Consider the following 19,125-nt stretch of genomic DNA (forward strand, 5'->3'; position numbering starts at 1 on the left):
AAAGCTTTCTGAATCAATCCAACCCCACTGTAATTTATTTCACCCATTCTCTGGCTGCTACTAGCTGGATTCCTGGAAGGCCGTCCAGACAGAGAGAACATGATTTAATCCAGCCTCAGTGGCTGGTGTGATAAGCCCTCAGACACACCCAGATTTTCACAGGGGGAAATATTCTGCCAGGACCCACAATTATCCAAGTCATAATGACCAGAGATGTTATCAAAGAAAGACCAGTCTTTAATTGCTCACTGATGTTTGGCCTTGTGTGACCACGTATACGAGAAAAACTTGTTTCAGTTGAGAGGAGCTCAAAAGCAGCAAATGTTTTTCTTTTATTCCTACTGTACAGTGCGGGAAACGTATTGGACGTCTGAAATTCCTGGCAAAGTGAAATTTCCAAGGAACACTCACTCACATTTCATCATCTTGTATTAGTTTGGGTTAAACACGGATTGTGTCCCAATAAATGAATATTTTTTTCAGTTTTTTTTCTCCTTAAAGGAGCAGATGTTGCTGTTTGTTCTGTTAAATAGCTCTGACAACCTCAACTGTCATTACTGATGTGCTGTGCTATGATGTACACATGTTCGTGACTGAAGATGAGCATCTATTCTATGGACACCACCGTCCATGGGTTAGGAGCTCAAGTGTTGTTGGCATCAGCAACTGCCATCTTGGTTTCCGTCCAGAATCTGGGCTTACCTCGTAACTCCGGTTTAATTCAAAAGTGGTCAAAGAGGTGGACGGTGAGTGGAGCTGAGGTGGGTGTGCGGATGACGCCCGAGAAGAGAGAACACTGCTCGTTTTTCTTCTGTAAACTTGCGTAAACTTATGCATTTTGACGCTGGGGTTTATGGAGATTGACTTGCTGTTGGAGTCGGCCTCCTGTAACCGGTCATGGCTTAATTTTCCATCCCTGAAGCTTGCCGCTTGGTTTAAATGCTGACTCAAGCCCATTTATACTAGTGTAGAAGCATATTATGTATTACACTAGTAGCTACTCACTAAGAGCAAGAATAGGTCAAATCAAGCAGTGTTCTCCAGACACTGCTACATCATGGCAATCATCCAACAAACAGCCTGCATGATGAACATCTTTGCAGTCTTGGCTTGAAGCAGGAACCAGTCATGACGCCACTGACTGGGGCCAAAGGCTCAAAACAAACCAGTCAACAATGTCTCCTGTCCATCCTGCTCTTCAAATGTTCCTAGCCAAAAGCTTCGGCCATCGTTGCGTTCGGCGTTTCACTCATTGACTGGCTGTCCTTTAACATATTTGTCAAGTTCAAGGCATAGACTGTATAAAAGGATCACGCACTGTCTGTACACCACTGCTACTTCTTCCTCCCATTCTTTCCTGGATTGACAAAGGTCAAGATGCTACACTGACTCACCATCACTTCTTGTGGTACAAAGTAAAAGACACAGGCACATACACAGTGTTATAGATGTAGCTCAGAACTTTGAGGAATCCGTTCAGACGAGAGGAATGGTAAAATGTGTACCTTTGTTTAGCTTTCAGGGCTTCTGCCTTCATGCTTCATTAAGCTAGTCTAGGTATGGATTCAGCTGGTCTGGCTCATTCCAAAGAAAAGAAATGGGGTTAAACATCGACAGCAAGAGGTCCAGATCAAACAAAGCTTTACAGGTGCCGCTGTAAAGAATAATGATTGAGTTGCCTTTGAGCAAAGTGTATTTCTCGAGAGGTCAAGCTACTACTTTGAATCAATTAGCTTTAACAGTGTGTGCCGGCTTCGTGATTATCTCGCAAAACAAGCTGTGAGAAAAGCCAAGACTCTGGAGGTTAAAACTTTCACTAGCAGAGATTAAACCTTTGCTAAAAGCTGTAATTTAGGGTAAGACTTTAATGTGACAGAGGCTGGTGTTGGGTTATTTTTGAATTTCCAATGAACACAAGCTTAACCACCACGCCACTGCACGGCCTTGTTGCTATGAGGCACGCTCAACAACAGCATAATGAAAATGTCCTTGGAGTTGGATATTATATTTATTGGTGCATGCTGTGGATCAGACCTCAGGCTTTTATTGAAAGAAGCACGCAGGGACCTCAGTGGTGCATGATGAAACGAAGAGGGCGTTCTGGATGAAGCCTGAGGAAGGAGATGTGTGACCGCAATGGGGTTTGACCACTGGTGGCATAGATGTTTTTGTGCACCAGCTCGGTGGGTAAACAGGGGTTTATTCTTTTTCAGCATCCACCTCCTAAAATACACCAAGATGCAACTAAATGGGGAATTAAACATCTACACTGTTTAACCCTGGGCTCTGAGCAACACATCAAACCTATGGGAACTACTCCATTTGATCAAAATAAAACCAAAATGGGCTTGAATATCTGCTTAGTAATTAAGTTCAGATCAAATATCTGATATAAAAGTTCACTTTTTACTTAATCAGATCCTGAAGCAAACAAGTCATTCTTGGCAACAAGACTCCAGTATCTGCACTGCTAATCTAGAGCATTTTCTATTTTCCTGTCTATGTTATAGTTAATATCTTGGATGTCACCGAGATTCATAACACTACTGGGCTTTGAGTAGCCGAGCACGGACAAGAGTCAAGTGTGTACGTCTTTGCTAATGTTCTTGAATGCCTCCTCCTGGGACTGGTTTCAACAGTCTGCTCTCTTCTTCCGTGTCTGCAAGCTGCAGTCTGTGAAATGTGGAGCACCATCTGTTGTAGAGCCGTTTATTGAAAAACATCTCTCTTGACGTTCTAAAATTTTAAATCTAGTGCAAAAAGATTGATTGTATCTGTCAATTCTAAGCCTTGCTAACAGTGTATCTCATGAAAAATAGTTTTTTGTTTTTTTTTGAAAACTTTGCTGCATGGTTTAATCTTTTATGACAAACCACGTGTATCCAGATCTGTTAACCTTTGCCTTGCCACTTGGTAGGAAACCCTTAAAAGCTGTGGAACGGGGCCAGGACGCTTTGTTGTATAAAAAACTGTTTGTAACCCCCCCTTCACATAGTGCTTTGTAAGGTTCACAGCGCTCCCTCTTTGGCTGCAAAAGTGCATGTCCCAAATAACACTCATAAATCTTCCCTTTTCTTTGTTGCCAGCAGTGTTTGCAGCGGTTGAGCAGTACAAAGTTTTCATTGTTTCAGCTGCTGTTTGCACAGTTTTTCACATTTCTGCTGCTCCCTCCAGTCAGACTGATGATGCGCCTATCCAAGCACCAGTCTTAGAAACGTTTAACGCTTCCCCTGAATGAAATGAATGTGTGTAAACGTAGATTTACACTTGGTCTTTGATGGTGATCATTTATTTTCCCATTTACCAAGTAGCCTTCAAATTGCCCTAATTATGCTCAGTTCTTATGTAATGCAGGCTTTGGCCAATGCTCTCTGCTGGAAAGAGGCAAATGGATCTATTAAACATTTGTTTAAATAAAAAGAATAATGACTTGTTTTTCTTAAGAAAATGGAGCGACTCTGGTCGTAAACCTGCAGATGGTCTCAGGGCTTTAAAGGCTCATCGCTCTGGGGGACACGTCCAGTCCAGCACAAAGCAAAATCGGACAGGACAAAGTGACAAGGCTGGGGGCTAACGGGTTGTGCAGTGTGACCCAGACTGGGATGCTCATGCCAGACACTTCTGCCTGCTGTCAGACTGTCTTGTTTAGACAGTCTGTTCAAAGCCAAATGGCTCCATCCAATAACCAGACAAGCTCTTCATATCGGTCTATTTTCTGCATTAGCTCCTATAAGCCAACAATCCAAGCCATTAAATGTGGGTCCGGACTTTGGTATTCTCAAACAAATCAAAATGAAAAATGAGCTTTGCCAAGTCAGACTTGTGCTGAGCTTCAAGTGCTGCGGGGGCGACTATGAAAAACAATTTTCAACCTACCTTTCCAGCCTACTTTGCAAGCCCAGAAGTAGTTTCTCAGCCTGAAATACATTAACTTCTTTATTTCAGTTGGAGATTTATAGGCGCGGGATGATGGAGTACCTCAGAGACAGGGCTGTTAGTGAATGAATCAGCTGTGGCCCATACGTTACTGTGCAGTGCCTCATATAAACACTGATATGGCCTCGTCATACAGAGTGGGCCACGAGATGGTTTAAGATGTAAACAGTTGCTAAGGATCTGGGTCACTGCCTGTGTGTGTGTTTGGGGGAATGTTTAGGGGGAACAGGATCATCAGATAAATCTAGCATTTCAGCGTCCATCTAAGAGGCACTTGTTTCCCAGTGGGCAATTTACAGGAACAGCACGGTCACCGCTGGGATGATAGGAAGCGGCGTTTTCTGAGCCCCCGCTACAGGTTTCCTGGCACTTAAACAAAGCCACCTAACTGAATTTCCCCATATAACACACCCTCCCACCAATGCACTCTCATCAAAACACGAAGACTTCAAAGCACACCTAGCATTTTGCTTGGCAGTGTAATTCACTGGGTCCTATTAACAACATGGTTTGTGTACAGCATCAGCAGAAGTTCAGAGATCAGAGGGTTTGTAGCCTCTTTGACTGTCCTCCAGCTCCCGATACTGGCTTGAGTTTTCACAGTGCCGGGCTGCGTGTTGCTTGAGCTCCAGCAGCACCTCCTCTCCGAGCCATCTGGGTCACGAGGCGAGGCTGGAACTGCCATTCACGCTGCCTGCCATGCCTTTCTGAGAACTACTATTTGCATGTTGTAATGCCGCGATGACTTCAAAGATTCGCAGCAGCCGAGCGCCAAGGAATACATCTTCAGCGCGCTGGAGGCGTTGCAGGGTTGTTTTCGTGCACCGTGTAAATTCTTGGCCATCACTGTGATGTGTAATTTCCTCTGATGCGATGATGCTTGGCTCTAATTGTTTTCCATACATGTGAAATAAATAATAGTGAGAGGAGGCGGACAGTGCCAGTGACTTTATATCTTGGTTGGAGGCCTCCTTTGCTATCAGACATAAACTGATGCTTTGATCAAGTGCTTGGACTAAGATTTATCACAACTTGTTGTTTCGCTTTGAATATAATTGTTGAGCACATGTTCTGAACATGGAATAGTGCTAAATCCATAAAAGCTGCACACTGTGGGGAAATTAGTCTTTCATTTGGACGTGTATTCACACATCATAGATGCTTATTTTACCCTGTCAGATCTCATGATAGCAAAGTCACGTCTATGTGTTAAAGCACTGGAATGGTGGAAAAACAATTTGAGTGATCCGGACTTTCCTGTAAAAATGTCTCATCCAAAGGTCAAATCAAACGTTTATCATATATTAATGAAGCTCACCACTACCCAGTTTATGTGCCAGTTGTCAGTCAAGATGTTTTGGCGAAGCAGCACATGACTAGGAGAGATTAATCATCTCCCAGGTACCTGACACACGGGTATGGAGAGAAGTGATTGTCTGGTGTAATTTTTAGAGAGAAAAGCAGGTAAACCCTTCCAAGATCTTCGCATCTGATCCTAGGTCAAATCTTTTTTGCTGTTAAAGATGAAAACCAAGATGAAATTAACACTGTGGAGTTGTACGGCACAAAAAACAACAAAACAAGGAGCCGTTAGACAATGAAAAGCTTTGTAGAGCTGCGGGGAAATATAATACAGCATGTAAATATGCGCATTTAGACATATTTTGTATGTCCCGTATTTTTCCAGCAATATTTATGTGCCTCATTTCTGTCTTCGTACCATATGCTTATTCAGCACCTCTTTTATTAGCACCACCAGTGATTTAATTAAAACTGCATGGCCATCGCTCGCTACCCAAAACTTTATTTCCCATCTGTCTGTTCGAACCATGTTCTATGTAATCTTGGCAGAGCTCCTCCAAATTGCTTTCAAGTCACCCTGAACAAGGCTGGGGGTGGGGATGGCTCCTCCTTGAGCCACGGGGGCCTTGAAGTTCCTAATGATGACATCAAACGTGTAGAGCAAGTCGTGCTTGCCCACCGTGCCCCCCTGGTCCGCGGTCGGAGAGAAGGTAGCGGTGAGCTCATGCTGGGAGGAAGTCACTTTGCCATTGAAGGTGAGAGAGGCAGAAAGAGCAACATCTGGCTGAGGCTAGGAAGTGAGCAGGATGCTTTTAGGCCAAGTGTCGCCATTAACAATGGAACAACCCGTAGAATGGAAGGTGTAACTGGGTTTGCCACCTCCTGCCCAACCTTGATACGAGCACCTTTTGTTTCCTTGTGTCCCGTCCTATCCCCAGGAAGGTTCAGCATCTGGGTCAGCAGCTGCCAGCTATAGATGCTGCCTCTTGTCTTTTTCAAAAAGATGACGTGAGGGGCCATTATCAAAGATTTGTCTCCCTTTTCCCCCCTTCTCATTTAGTTGTCCTGTTCCCCTTGGCAGCAGGAATGCGGTTTATACTCTGTGAATAAAGAAGCGTGCAGAGGCTTGTACTGCAACTAGCATAGCTGGGACAGGGCGTGTGTGCTTTTGTTTGGACACACAGTGTGTGGACACATATACATTTTTGCGTAGCGTGCACACATGTGTTTATTTGTCTGGTTGTTGTCGTGCGCCTGCGGATCAGTGAATCAGCGATTCGGTGTGTGAATGTGTACTTAAAAGCACACATAATGAATGTTACTGCATGGTTTATATCCTGATTTGGGACTTGATTACAGCCTCGATTACCTTACAGGGACGCAGGTGTGTTTTGTAGAGCCATTCGTCTGATCTATCAGGCACGGTTCATCTTTGTCTTGCTCTGCCGACTGTCTGTCAAGGCAGATCAGTGGGATCCAGATGTTTTGTGCAGGACCGAATCCCAGCATTCCTTAATCAGTCCTAGACTCCCAGAGCCCAGGTAGGCCTGTCTGCCTGTCTGTCTGAGAGGCACCCGCCTCCCCTCGGGGTCACTCAACTGAGCTCAGCTTCCAGGTCGAGCAACCCATGCTCAGCAATTGACCCAAATGAAATGCGCACCAGGGGAAAAAAACCCCGGTCGAGATTTGTTTGTCGACCCTAGTTTTAATACTTCCTCCAATCCAGAGCAACACTCAGGATGTTGCACCCTGGTTGGCCACAGTCAGGCAAAACAAGAAGTTCATAATCTAGTCAAGCAGACACAATGGGTGATGGAAGGGTTTTGTAGTTTAATCACACACTTCCAGCCACACAAACCGGAGCCTGTGAGTCTTATTCCCTTTGGTTGCCTGATTATTTTTCGTTAATCAGCGGTGAATAATCTACTCTTGCAAAATGTCTTTAATGTCCAAAACAATCTTTCATTAATTAGCGGGGGTCGTGGCGCTCTGACTTATAACAGATGTGAGTTGGGAAACCCTATGCGCTTAAAGAATGATATGGTATTATTAATTTCATTAAAACACAATTATTTCCAAATCGTTGTGACTCTTCTATATAATCAATTAAGCAAAGCCATGACACAGACAGCATGTTTGTCTCTTGGGAATATTATTTTCTGCTGCACACACTTACTTAGCTTAAATGGATTTCACGGTGATGTACACACATTGCAGATGAGTGTATCTTTGTGAGTGTTTATGTGCGGTACATTAGGTTTAGGGTGAAGTCATGTGTTTATGGTCTTGTGATGATGTGAATGACAGGACCCAAGTGAGACGGGGACCCGCTGACTCCTCCCCTCAGCAGACCGGGACCTCCCGCACTGTGAAACGTTATCCATCATCCTCCGGGCCCATAACCTCCAACGCTCTGCCCAACGGCAACGGCTACGCTAATGGCCACGGCAACGAGCAAAGGAGCTGGTACGGACACAGGAATGGGCACAGCAGCACGCACTCCTTCAACACGCACAGGCCTACCGGCGACGGTCAGCTGCACGGACGGTTCAACAATGCATTATCGCCTGCAGGTAAGAGCAAAAACATATCAGTTGCACACTGTGAAATGAACATCATAAAACTGGGAGCTGCACGTTTCACTCCCACTCTGCCTAGCCACGTCAAAACAAACAAAATCCTTTCTGGCGCAGCTCACAGCGGCTATAATACACACATGCACATCCTGTGGTGTCATTGTTAAGTGGAACATTCGCCACAAGAAAAAAAACCAAAAAAACAACAAAAAAAAATAAATAAACTGGCAGCATCCCAGGCAGCACTTCCCTTCTCCCACTGTCCACCAACATCACTCCCTCTGCGGTCTGCATCACACACGTTTCATATTAAAGCTGCATTCATTGTGCGAGCTTGTTCAGTTACACGCTTTTGGGAATCTACTGCCACCTCTCTGACAAGGCAGACACTAAACCCCGTACCCACAACAAACGAAATACGAACTCGCAAATTTCTACTCTCCTTCCACTACTTTTTCATTTCCCTCTGATCCGTTATCCAACATACCCAGCTGTCTGCTGTTTTAGCTCCTCCTGTTGTTTAGTCCTGTACCAGGGCAACGGCTGTTGAACAGCTTCCCACCATTACACAATGTTCACTTGCACTTAACTCTCTTTGTCTCCTACGCACACACACACACCTAGAACACCTTTTCCTGAAGATAAAGGGCTTGGATGCGAGCCCGACACCAAATAGTGTTCTTTTTCCCATTCGCTGGCCTGTGGCACATCACTCGCTCAGCTGCAGCGTGCCACTGGCCGCCCGTCAGCACACACCCTCGCACACTTATATATAAGCTCCCTTTGCGTAGATGTGGATTGTGTCACAGTGAAGCTGAAGGAGGAAGGATGCAGCTCGTCTCCAGCGTGCCTCTGCTGCTGCTCCTCCTCAACCAGGTGTGTGTGTGTCTTCCAGGGGCCAACCTCACCTCCAGCCTGGACCGCATCAAGATCATCTTCACACCCATGGTCTGCCGCAGGGTGTGCAGCGGCGGGCGCTGCTATAACAGCTGCGAGAAGGGGGACGTCACCACTGTCTACAGCGAGACCTCGCACCAGCAGCAGCAGCAGCAGCAGCAGCAGCCAAAGAACCAAGGCTTCCGACTCTGTGAGTGTCGACCCCAGGCCCTCTGATTGGCGTTAATACGGGTCGCTCCTCTACTGCTTTCTCTCTGCTCTGTCTTGTCCCTTAATTTCTCTTCTCTTCTGCCTCCTCAGAGGCTCTTTGGCATACTTTGTGGTTCTCACACACTTTCCCCGTGTCTTCATTCTCCTTTTTGTGGACTGGGCTTGTCAGAATGGGCTCCCAGTGACATGCTGTCCGTTCTGAATACCAAGCTCAGAGAAGAGGCCGAGTGGTGTCGTTTAAAGCTGAGGAGCTATGCTTAAAAACGTTCCCCGTCAAAGAGAAAGAGAGACTGGGAAAGCAGGAGGGACGGGGGGCAGAGCAGATTAAAAGCGGGCTCAGAAAAAAAGGGGGCTAATCTCCCCTCGTACACACACACGTGGAGCTTGTGGTCCCACGCTCCCAACACTTAGCCCCGTCTCTTTGCGGTTTACACCTCGCGGCTGGCCCCGCCGTTAACCATTTAACATGCTCCCTGGGAGAGCAGGAACGGATGAAAGAGGAGAGGGAGAGGCAGAAAGAGAGAAAGAGTAGCAGCATGAACAGGATTTTATAGGGATTACATTAAACCTGCCATTTATCCGGGGGGCTTTGCTCCAAATTCACACAGGAGTGTCCACGGGAAGGGAGGGGCCGGTCAATGCCAAGGGGAAGGTCGTACCCCTGAAGGTTTCTTAGTGCTCTCATCGGTTGTAAGAGTCCGGCTAAGACTCGGACTAATTAATACTTGTGAGTTAGAGGTGAAGGGTGCACATACCACACACATGCATGTATAAGTCCTCCGCACTCACAACTCACGTGGCGCAAACCTCCGCCGTGATGCACTGGGCCGTTCAGGGAGGACCCAGCTGACTTATGAATATATAAACAGGTTGATGGTGCAGATTTATGTGCCCATTAATGGGGTTTTGGAACGTGGTGTTGATATTCCAAACACTTGAGCGTCCTGGCAGAGGCCTTCCACAAGATTACATTCCTGGCACCTCGGCGTCTTCCTCAGCGGTTTGTTTTTATGCCCCACTTTTATTCTCTAGAAATCTCCCTTCATTATGCAAAAGCATGTGTTAAAGAGCATGTTAAAAAGAGATTGCTTTCCATTTAGGCTCGCATCCTGTTATTGCCTGGGCGTGCGTGTTCGTCCAAGAATGTCAAGTGGACAGCAAACAGTTATCTCATGCCGCTGTTATGTTGCCTACACGGCGCAGTAAAATCGACCTAGATAATTATAACAGGCTCCGTCGATACACACCCTGCGTACAACACTTACTTTAAAGCCTAATATTAGACTCGGTAGAAGTCTGTTTATTGAGTGAGAAGTGTGTGCTCGTCTGTTGGGTTGTTAGAGGCTGTTAAATGGACAGACAGATAGGCAGACAGAAGGATGTTGTCTAAGAATAGTTCCTGCCCCGTGCTGATGTGGGACTGGTCTGACACAGACCAGCGCAGACATGCATCCCACGTTGAGAGGTTTTAATAGCCTCCTTGAGTTGATAATTTAGCCAGCATGTCAAATCACAGGAGGCCTTCCTGTGTGTCTGGACACCAACACTGGCCCTCCTTTCCCCTTCTGTCTCTCCGTTCTTGTCTCTTTTTCTGTTTTCAATCTATTCTGTTAACATTCTCCTCTCCTAATCCCTTTCATTCCCTATCTGTTACTCTGCTATTCTTGTTTCATCCCTCCCTTTTTTCCTCTTCCATTCTCACTGTTGTTAATGCTATTTGACAAGGAACTCATTCCCTACATACCATCGAGACAGCCCAGCGTCTCTGTTCTCTGTTTGTGCCCGGTTGGTGCGTTGCAGCCTGTCTGCAGGGAGACAGTGAGGATGCAGCTTCCAGCTTGTTTCCATGACTAGCATCCTTTTTCATCTCATAGTACGTAGGCCATTCAGATCTCTAACAGTAAAGCAGTCTGTTATAGCTGCGGTGTGCGGTAACGCTGATCCAAAATGTGCAGTCATTTTTTATTTCATCCTTCGTGCCCCAGAAGAGTTCTTTATTCGTCACAGTTGGATACTCTTTTCTTTCCATTTGGTAGTCTTTGATGTTTTGAGTTAGGAGAGGTCAGGTCGGAATCTGTAGATGGGAGCAGGCCCAGGTATGTAGGGTGCTGGGCTGGCACCCATCCCTTATGCCAAAAAGATAAGGCCAATGAAAGGTCTGTGAAAGCAGTACTGTCAAACACCATCTGGCCACTGCTGGCCTTTCCTCTTTTTCTCTCCACGGTAAATTGCAAACTATAAATCAAATTGTAGACAGAGCACGTTTCTGGGATCCGACTTACTCGGACGGCCAAGAGCCAGTCGCTCTCCTTTGAAATTTTGAACGAGTTTTGATAGTTTGGGAAGTTTTGCCTCCCCGCTGCCAGTGCTCATACGGATATCCATGCACTTGCTATTTTCGTAAATTACTCCCGGATGATTCATACATCATCACTCATCACCGTTCATAGGGGTATGTAATTACTGAAGTGGGGCCAAACATGTCAACGAAGGAGGCGCAGAATGACCGGCAGTGCCACAGCTCAGGACAAAGTTTCATACTTTAAAAATGTGGAATGCGGTGTCTGGTAGTGCCAGAGTAGAGAACAGCATGACCATTGGTAACTGTTTGCAAACAAAGCCCGTCTACAGGGCCCTTAGCACATGCCCTTCCAATTAGGACTACCCCTTCTGTTTCTTATTACCAGATCCACGTGTGTGAGGATGCAAGATGCCGTGCAATTAAATGTGGTGTGCTGTGTGTCCTAAAGTATTTCTCACTCATGATTTCTTTTTCATTTTTACCTTGATTTTGACACTCCTCTCTCCTCTTCCACTCCGCAGTCTTCTGTCAGATCCCCTGCCTGAATGGAGGCCGGTGCATCGGCAGGGACCTGTGCTGGTGTCCCTCAAACTCGACGGGAAAGTTTTGCCACCTGCCGGTCCCGCCTCCCGCCAGGCCCACCCCTCACAGCCACAGGGACGCCAGCCACCACGGCCCGAAATCTCCGTCCCACACCATGTACACTCTACCGCTGTCGAATCAGCAAGGTAATAAAGCTGCCACTGACAAAAATTCACCTGCATGTCTTTGCAAATTATGTATCCTATATGCTTGGCGATGTTGTGGTGAGTGTTAGACTGCAGGCTGTAGTCAGTTGCAATATCTTGTCTTGTCTGTGTACTGTATTGTGCTGTTCACTGCCCTTGAGATTTTTCTTTGGAGATCGCCTGCGAATTGAAGATGCCTTCCTGTCAATTCCACTTTTGGAGTTCACACTGATTGAGGAGGTTCAAATGGGAGGCAATGCACCGCACAGTTATTAGGCAACAATAGCTTGTTCACTTGTGGCTCCACTAGCTCCTCCTTTCTTAAAAAGTCAGCATTGTCTATTAATTAGTTCCACTCTGTGCAGTCTACTCCTTGATTTCCAGCGTTGTTCATTCTTCTTGATTTTCAGCAAACGATGGAGAGCGTTGGGCTCACACTCTATTTTGAGCCGAACAGCTCAGTGGAGCTCCTTGTAATGTTAACACAATGCTGATTTTATCAAACGCGGGTGGATATGAGAAACAGAGCAGGGTAACATCATGAGTTTGCTTGGAAGGATTTGCTTATTTTACAACTCTCCCGGTGTTTTATTTCCTCCTCGTGTCCCGCTCAGTATCTCACTCTGCAGAACAGTAAGTAGAAGCAGAAGGTCTGTCTAATTAAATCACCCTCAAAATATTCCATCCTCCATTTGGAAATAAATTACATGACTAATCATAATTAAATGACGTGAGTCCGGTGTCTGTGTCGCTATGTCACAGCAAAGAAATGACCCGTCCTGTTTGTGTGCTTTAGAAATTTGACGGAGGCAGTTTCATGCCCACGACTTTTGATAAGGTCTGCGTCTTCTCCCTGCACTGCCTGTCTGCAAGACTGTGATTCATGAGAGTGGGTCAGGATTCTGGGAAAAAACCCTGGCACTCCCTGAAGATAGATGCTTCCCCTCTGTCAGAAGGACAAAAGAGCTCATTCTCCGCGTTGCAACATCCTCTCAGCTCTTCAGCAAATCTGTTTCTGGTCCTCAGTAAGATTTGATTTAAACCAGAAAATCCAAAACTCATTGTGTTGTTGTTGTTTTGTAGTATCTTAATAGCGTCTTCACTGCCGGGAACTCCCAACATACTCCAGCTTTCATAACTTGGTGATGAAGCAAGTGTTTGTCGAATAAGTTTGTATAAGATGCTGGCTCAAAAACAGCAGTGTGCATATATACGGCTTTTATCCCTTCTCTAACAATGCTTCCACTTACATTATTAAAAATCTGAAACTTTAAACTATCCAGTGTACCGTATTGTATAAACTCTGGATCTCTCTTTCTCCAGCATCTCTCCACCCTTCCTTGGTGAACGTCCACATTCAACACCCTCCAGATGCCGAGGTTCAGATCCACCAAGTAGCCAGAGTCCAGCCTGGGCAGAGAGCAGGGAGCACAGAGGGGGCCCACTCTGTCCAGCAACGCTCCCAGCCTGGGAATGGACATGAACACACCAGCGAGCATAGCAGCAGACACCCTCACACCGCTGGGAATGGGAACGGCCATCACCACGCCACAACGCACATCCGTCAGAACGGACACATCGGAAGATGCTTTCAGGAAACAGTCGATGGACAGGTATTATGTTAAGTCATTAAAGCCCAGTGTGTACACTGTCATCACTAGATGATCTAAGCCACCTGGAGAATCGGGGCCAAGGCGTTGAAGCCAATGGGAAAAGGGGTTTTCACCACAGGTGCCATTATGCTCACAACCCATCGCCTTCTCTGATAGCTTCTGTCTCAACAGGAAGTGAGCCTGTGGGAATGATTTATGCAGTGTCTAGGATTTATGAGCTCTGGCCACACTGGTCATCTCATGTTCCACTGCTCCCCTAGTAAAGGCATGTTATGAGTTAGGATGCATTCAGAGGCTAGGATAGAAATCCTGCCCATGTGGACCACTTTGTGGCACAAAGGGGGAGAGGTTTCATGGTCTATATGCATACAGTATGGCACATACTGCAGATTTACTTTGAGTAAAGTATGGCTGCCGCCGTAATCATGTATTTAAGAGAAGCTAGGGCTTAAGGGCACTATGTGAAATGTTTGTTTTTGAACATAAAAATACATCCCCATTGTGTCTAGAGATATACAAATTATGAGTAATATGAGACCTCATGTTTAACAATCATGTTTGCAGCCCCAAAAGACATCCTCAGCGCTGCCCCTGGTTTGTTGCAACGTATACGGTTAAAACCCCTGTGTTTTTGTTACCAGTCGTGTCTCCGGCTTTGTTTCTACTGCGGTCATCCAAGGCACCAACCACCCTCTTCCAGAAAGGGACATGGGCAACAACAGGGCATTTGCATTCAAAGTTACAAACACAGAAATTTAGAACATAGCTAAAACCGGGTGTTTAAACGTAAGGTAGTGTGAACAATCTGTCAAGTGTTGATTTGAAAGACACTTTCTGGGGACACGTGAGACTTATTTTAACTTGTCAAACAGTGGTATGATATGGGACCTTTAAGCAGAGTGAGCTTGGCTACCTGAGGCCTAGTACAGTGTCTATTTGCTTGGCTGTCGTTGTAGTCATTAGTCCCACAACACAATGACTCACAACGTAACAATGTGTTTTTTTCCAGAATTATTTCTTTGACAAGTTTGCTTGTGCTTGACTGCAGTTTCCATTTTCTCTACTTGAAAAGAGAATTTGAAATTAAACAGGGTTGTCACAATGTCAAGAAGAACACAACTTCTGCACAAAGGGAACACAAATAAGCTTAAGACTACAGTTTTCCCTCCACCCCTGCCAGAAATCCAGCGTTTCCAGACAAAAACTAAAAAACTAAATCTCCTTTAGTTTCATCTCCACAGGCCAAAAACCCAATAAGTGTGTTTTGATAGGAATCTTCCTTTACAATTAACCAAGTGCCATAATGATGCACTCCATGAGCTTCATAGCTGTTCTTTGGACTCGGTGTTTATGCCCTCTGCTAGCTAAATGGTCTCAGATGTGTCTGGATCTCTCTGTCCCAGATAGATACACACGTTCGCTCTGACACCCTTGCCAGTGCACACACACTTTGCACATAAACAAGCATGCAAGCACAAACATGTAGCATTCGTCCGCAAACGTGTTTCATAGATTTAACACAGATGTGTGTTGTTGCAGTGTGGCAAGCCTCTGCCAGGGCTTACCAAGCAGGAGGACTGCTGTGGAAGCGTTGGTGCCTCCTGGGGTCTAAACAAGTGCCAGAAGTGTCCAACCAAACCAGGTAAGGGCTCCTGAAAAAAGCCATACAGATTCCATTACATACCATTTCTAATCTAATCTAATTCTAAATTTGATATAGATGTTTTGTCTCTGTTTTAATGTTCTGGCCTATCAATACTGATCACTGATGTTGATTAGCACATAGCAGTCTTCATTAGGTCTATAAAATCCTTGCAGCCAGTTGTAAAAGCTGTTTTGGCTTCCATTAAACCCAAACCTGGAAACAAATGAAAACACATTTAGCATGAAGATGAGAGCCTGGCAGGCGTGCCACCCACTCTGTGGGCAGCGAGAGCCAACGCGGCCTTGGAAGAGCGAGGAAATGAACAACCGCGGTTCTGTTGCTACCCAACCGGAGCTGCGGTAGGTTCGAGCAGCAGGGTGGGTAGTGACACCGTCCACCGTGGATGGAGACTTTCACTTAGCCTGACAGCTCCGTGTGTTATTTGGAGGGTGTAATTTTGTCCCGTGCGTTGGTGTGGGCCTCGTGGGAAGCGCTCACAGTAAGGTGGCACATGGGAGTTATTTCCCAGCACTCTTAGTAATATTACAGCCATGCCCGCGGATGCCAGGTGGCTGTCAGATTGCCTGTATTACGTTTAATGTCTGACTAAACCTTAATCAGGAGCAGACATCGGCCTTCTCCGTCTCCTCCATCAATAATAGATGTCGATCCGTTCTTTTTCCCTCCCATTCTATCTCTGCTGCATGCCAGATTCCTGCTCTTCCTAAGCCCTCGGCATGATCTCTTTTGGCTCCCAGATGTTTTCTTCTGCTCCCTCTTTTGAAGTTTAGGGAAGAAACAGAGCGAATACCGCCCTTGCTCATTTTTGTGGCAGTTTATTTAATTTTTTTTAGTGGGGGGGTGGGGTGGTAGTGGTGGGGAGGCATCCTGTAAAGCCAGGGTCACACACAGTAAGAAAAGGAAGGACATAGAGAATGATAGAGAGGAAAAATGAAGTCAAAATGAAGTCATGTACTATGTCCCAGAAGTCTTGGAGAGAAGTTTAATAAGAGGAATACTTTGAATTCCTCTGGAGTGTTATTGTTCACCCCAAGTTTAGACACTTGGCTTCACCTTTAAGCGACATTCTTCCCTGACTGGCCTAGGTAGATGCTTTGTTATGTGTTTGACAGGAATAATATTCAGCCCAGAGACAGCAGCCCCTGAAAAATGACATTTCTCTTTTAATTTTGTGGTGAATGAGTCAGTTGTCAGCTTGCAGTGTGGAGAGAGGTCATGTACTTGTCCCCGGCGTCTCTTATTGAGTATGTGATAATGATGTCATTAAAGCCCAGTTTGTATATTGGCTTGCAATGCTACCACTGGTCAGTTTATAGCTGGTTGCAAAATATACTGTTGACTGAGGGCAAGGCTCGCTACTTCATTTTTTATAGAGGATGCCAGTTAGACCACAATTTAATGGGGCTCTTTTGCAGACAGGATTTTGGTTTTTGCTTCCTGCCTCCACATCGCTAGTCAGAATATTTGCATCAGCCACACTTTCTGCAGTGATATAGGGTCACGATGTTTCACTGCCGTTGCAGTCTGGCTTCGTCTCAAGTCTGTGAATATGCAGTATATGCATTTTAGTGCAGCTGATGATATTATTTAGCTGGGCTGTAATATACGCTGAGGACTTTATGTCACTGTTGTGGCAGTAAGGACTAAAGAAGATCTGATGTTATGGAGGCATGAATGCCAGCGTGTCCTGCCTCAGTGGAAAGATGAAGCCTTGAGGAGCACGTACCTTTAAAGATCACGTGCTGAGGATTCCCTGGCCTCAAACGAAATCCAGATCTTCCAGAACAGACTGTAGTCCACGATATCAAAACTGTCCTGGAGCATTAGTACTAACCAGTGACCTTTTGAGTCAGTCAAAATGAGAATGAGTCAGGCAGGGCATGATATTGTTATGCAAGCCATATCACTGCCGCTCAGTGCAGAGACTGGATCTTCTGTGATACTGAGAACATCTCTGTGGCTTTTTTCCATCAGTAAAGTAATCAATTGTTACTGAAGCGAGCTAAAAGCAAACATTTTATGGCCTGAGCCTGAGCCATACTGTAGTGTTGGCATGACTCTCTTTAACAGCGCTGGCGGCCCCTCCCTCACTACGATACACAGCTAATGGAATTTCACAAGCCATTCGTCTCCCCATCTGTCACTGATGGGCAGCTTCCCGTCAGCGATGCTGGGAGGCTTCCCAGGGAGCCAGATCAGAGATCCCCAGGGCCTAAAGTAACCACCACACCCACAGGAGCCTTGGCGTCCTCCAGCACTACCTCCCTAGGTCATCGGGGTCATCATGATGTCACTGCCCTCACACTGTCTTTGCTCCACCCTCCATTCCACCTCTATCTGTGGGAGTTGCCTGCCTGCTACTCTCCCCTCTCCTCGTCGCGTCTGTCTGCAATGAGGACACTATTGTCCACGAGGTTTAGATCACTGAAGTCAGATGAGGCAGAGGAGGGGCCGCACAGAGCTCCGAATTTACCAACATGAACTCACCCGTCCCTCGATCCTCCCCTGAGACATTTAAAGTGACATCCTCTGAGCAGCCAAAGCCTGCGCTTTTTGCTTTTTATTAGCGCTGATCAAACGTGATGTTAATGACCAACAAAAGCCAGAGATGCGATGACTTTGCCTCAGAAACAGGCAGCAACAGAACAGATGCACTGGAACGAGTCCACAGCAGCTTCTCATTTTGATTAGATTGAGGCATCACACGTCTTTGATTTGATTCGCTGATGTTGTGTCAGTGATATCCCTTCACGACTAGAACGATGGATTCTATTATCTGGGCAGCCGTGTGGCTAATCAGGACTGAACAGACCTAACCACCAAGAGAAATAAATCCCAGTTGGAGGCAGATGGATGTTAAACTCCTGATGCTTTTCTTAATAGGATACAAGCTGAGCTAAGCATATTTTTATTGGGAATGTGCCGTCGCATGCCTTATTTTGGAACAAGCCCAGGTGGTTAATATTCCACAGTGAATTGGAGATTATACAGGAATGTGGATCTGTTTTAAATGTGTTTGATGCACAGCCATCAGCATCTTGGAGAGGGGCGTTTAGCGAAGCTGTCAAACTACAAACAGAGGTAATAAATGCATACTTTCGCGAATAGGAATGATGGAAAGTATGTCTTGAGTAACGATTAAATGTAGCAGAAAAATGAAATAAGTTGCTCATCAAAGCCCCTTCTGTTGCTCCCTCGCACGCGCCATGGGATGGTTTTGTTAAAGCAACGTCACACGGATATACAGAAAAAGACTGCTAATGATTGAGTGAGTGCATTATCTTGTAGCTTTTACACTGGTTTCGTGTTTATATCGGTATCAGCAGGAGGATGTGGGTATTAGTCCCATGTGTCCTCACTGATTAGACTTAGCTTCACTAGCAGGGACACATTATTTACAGGGCATGTGATATGGACCGTGCCAGACTAGCAAGTGTGGCTTGTTCCAAAGAGACATTCTGTTTTGGAAGAAAATGACTCTCCTTTAAGCTGTTTTCTCCAATCAAGCGTTTGCTCAGAAGCCAAGATGAGATGGCTTTGCCTCCAAAGACCTGAAACCCTCCGCCGTGATTAAAGGACTGTTTGCTCCTGGTCTTCTCTCTGCGGCACCAGTTTGTCCTGTGGAGACATGTCAGGAAAGAAAATTGCTGGAGAGGATCCTGAGGAGGTCTTGGCTTTGTTGCTGGTTGGTTTCCTTTAGAGTGGACTCCACTGGAATGGAAAGGAAGGCTGTCTCCTGTTTGGGTCCTGTGGATGGGCTCCATCCTTTCTCCCTCCTCTCTCCTGCACGTTTTTTTTTGTTTTTTTTTCACAGTTGGTTTCGTGGAGAAGCCCAACACTGAGGTTGCCTGCCTCCCTGGCAAAGCCGGTGAAGGGCCCTATGATTGATGGACCA

General features: G+C 45.8%; 1 protein-coding gene across 1 annotated transcript in view; it reads left to right on the forward strand.

Annotated features, from left to right (window-relative positions):
* LOC311505122 (latent-transforming growth factor beta-binding protein 2-like) overlaps nt 1-19,125 on the forward strand; it is a gene marked incomplete at its 3' end in the record, with an annotated part of 83,379 nt that overhangs the window by 24,332 nt on the left and 39,922 nt on the right. Inside the window, 5 exon segments of the mRNA XM_084568528.1 lie at nt 7,546-7,811; nt 8,710-8,901; nt 11,745-11,951; nt 13,275-13,564; nt 15,104-15,206. Of these exon segments, the coding sequence (XP_084424654.1) occupies nt 7,546-7,811; nt 8,710-8,901; nt 11,745-11,951; nt 13,275-13,564; nt 15,104-15,206 (1,058 nt within the window).

This window comes from Chelon labrosus (assembly GCF_963514085.1).
Source record: "Chelon labrosus genome assembly, chromosome: 20".
NCBI classification, from domain to species: Eukaryota; Metazoa; Chordata; class Actinopteri; order Mugiliformes; family Mugilidae; genus Chelon; species Chelon labrosus.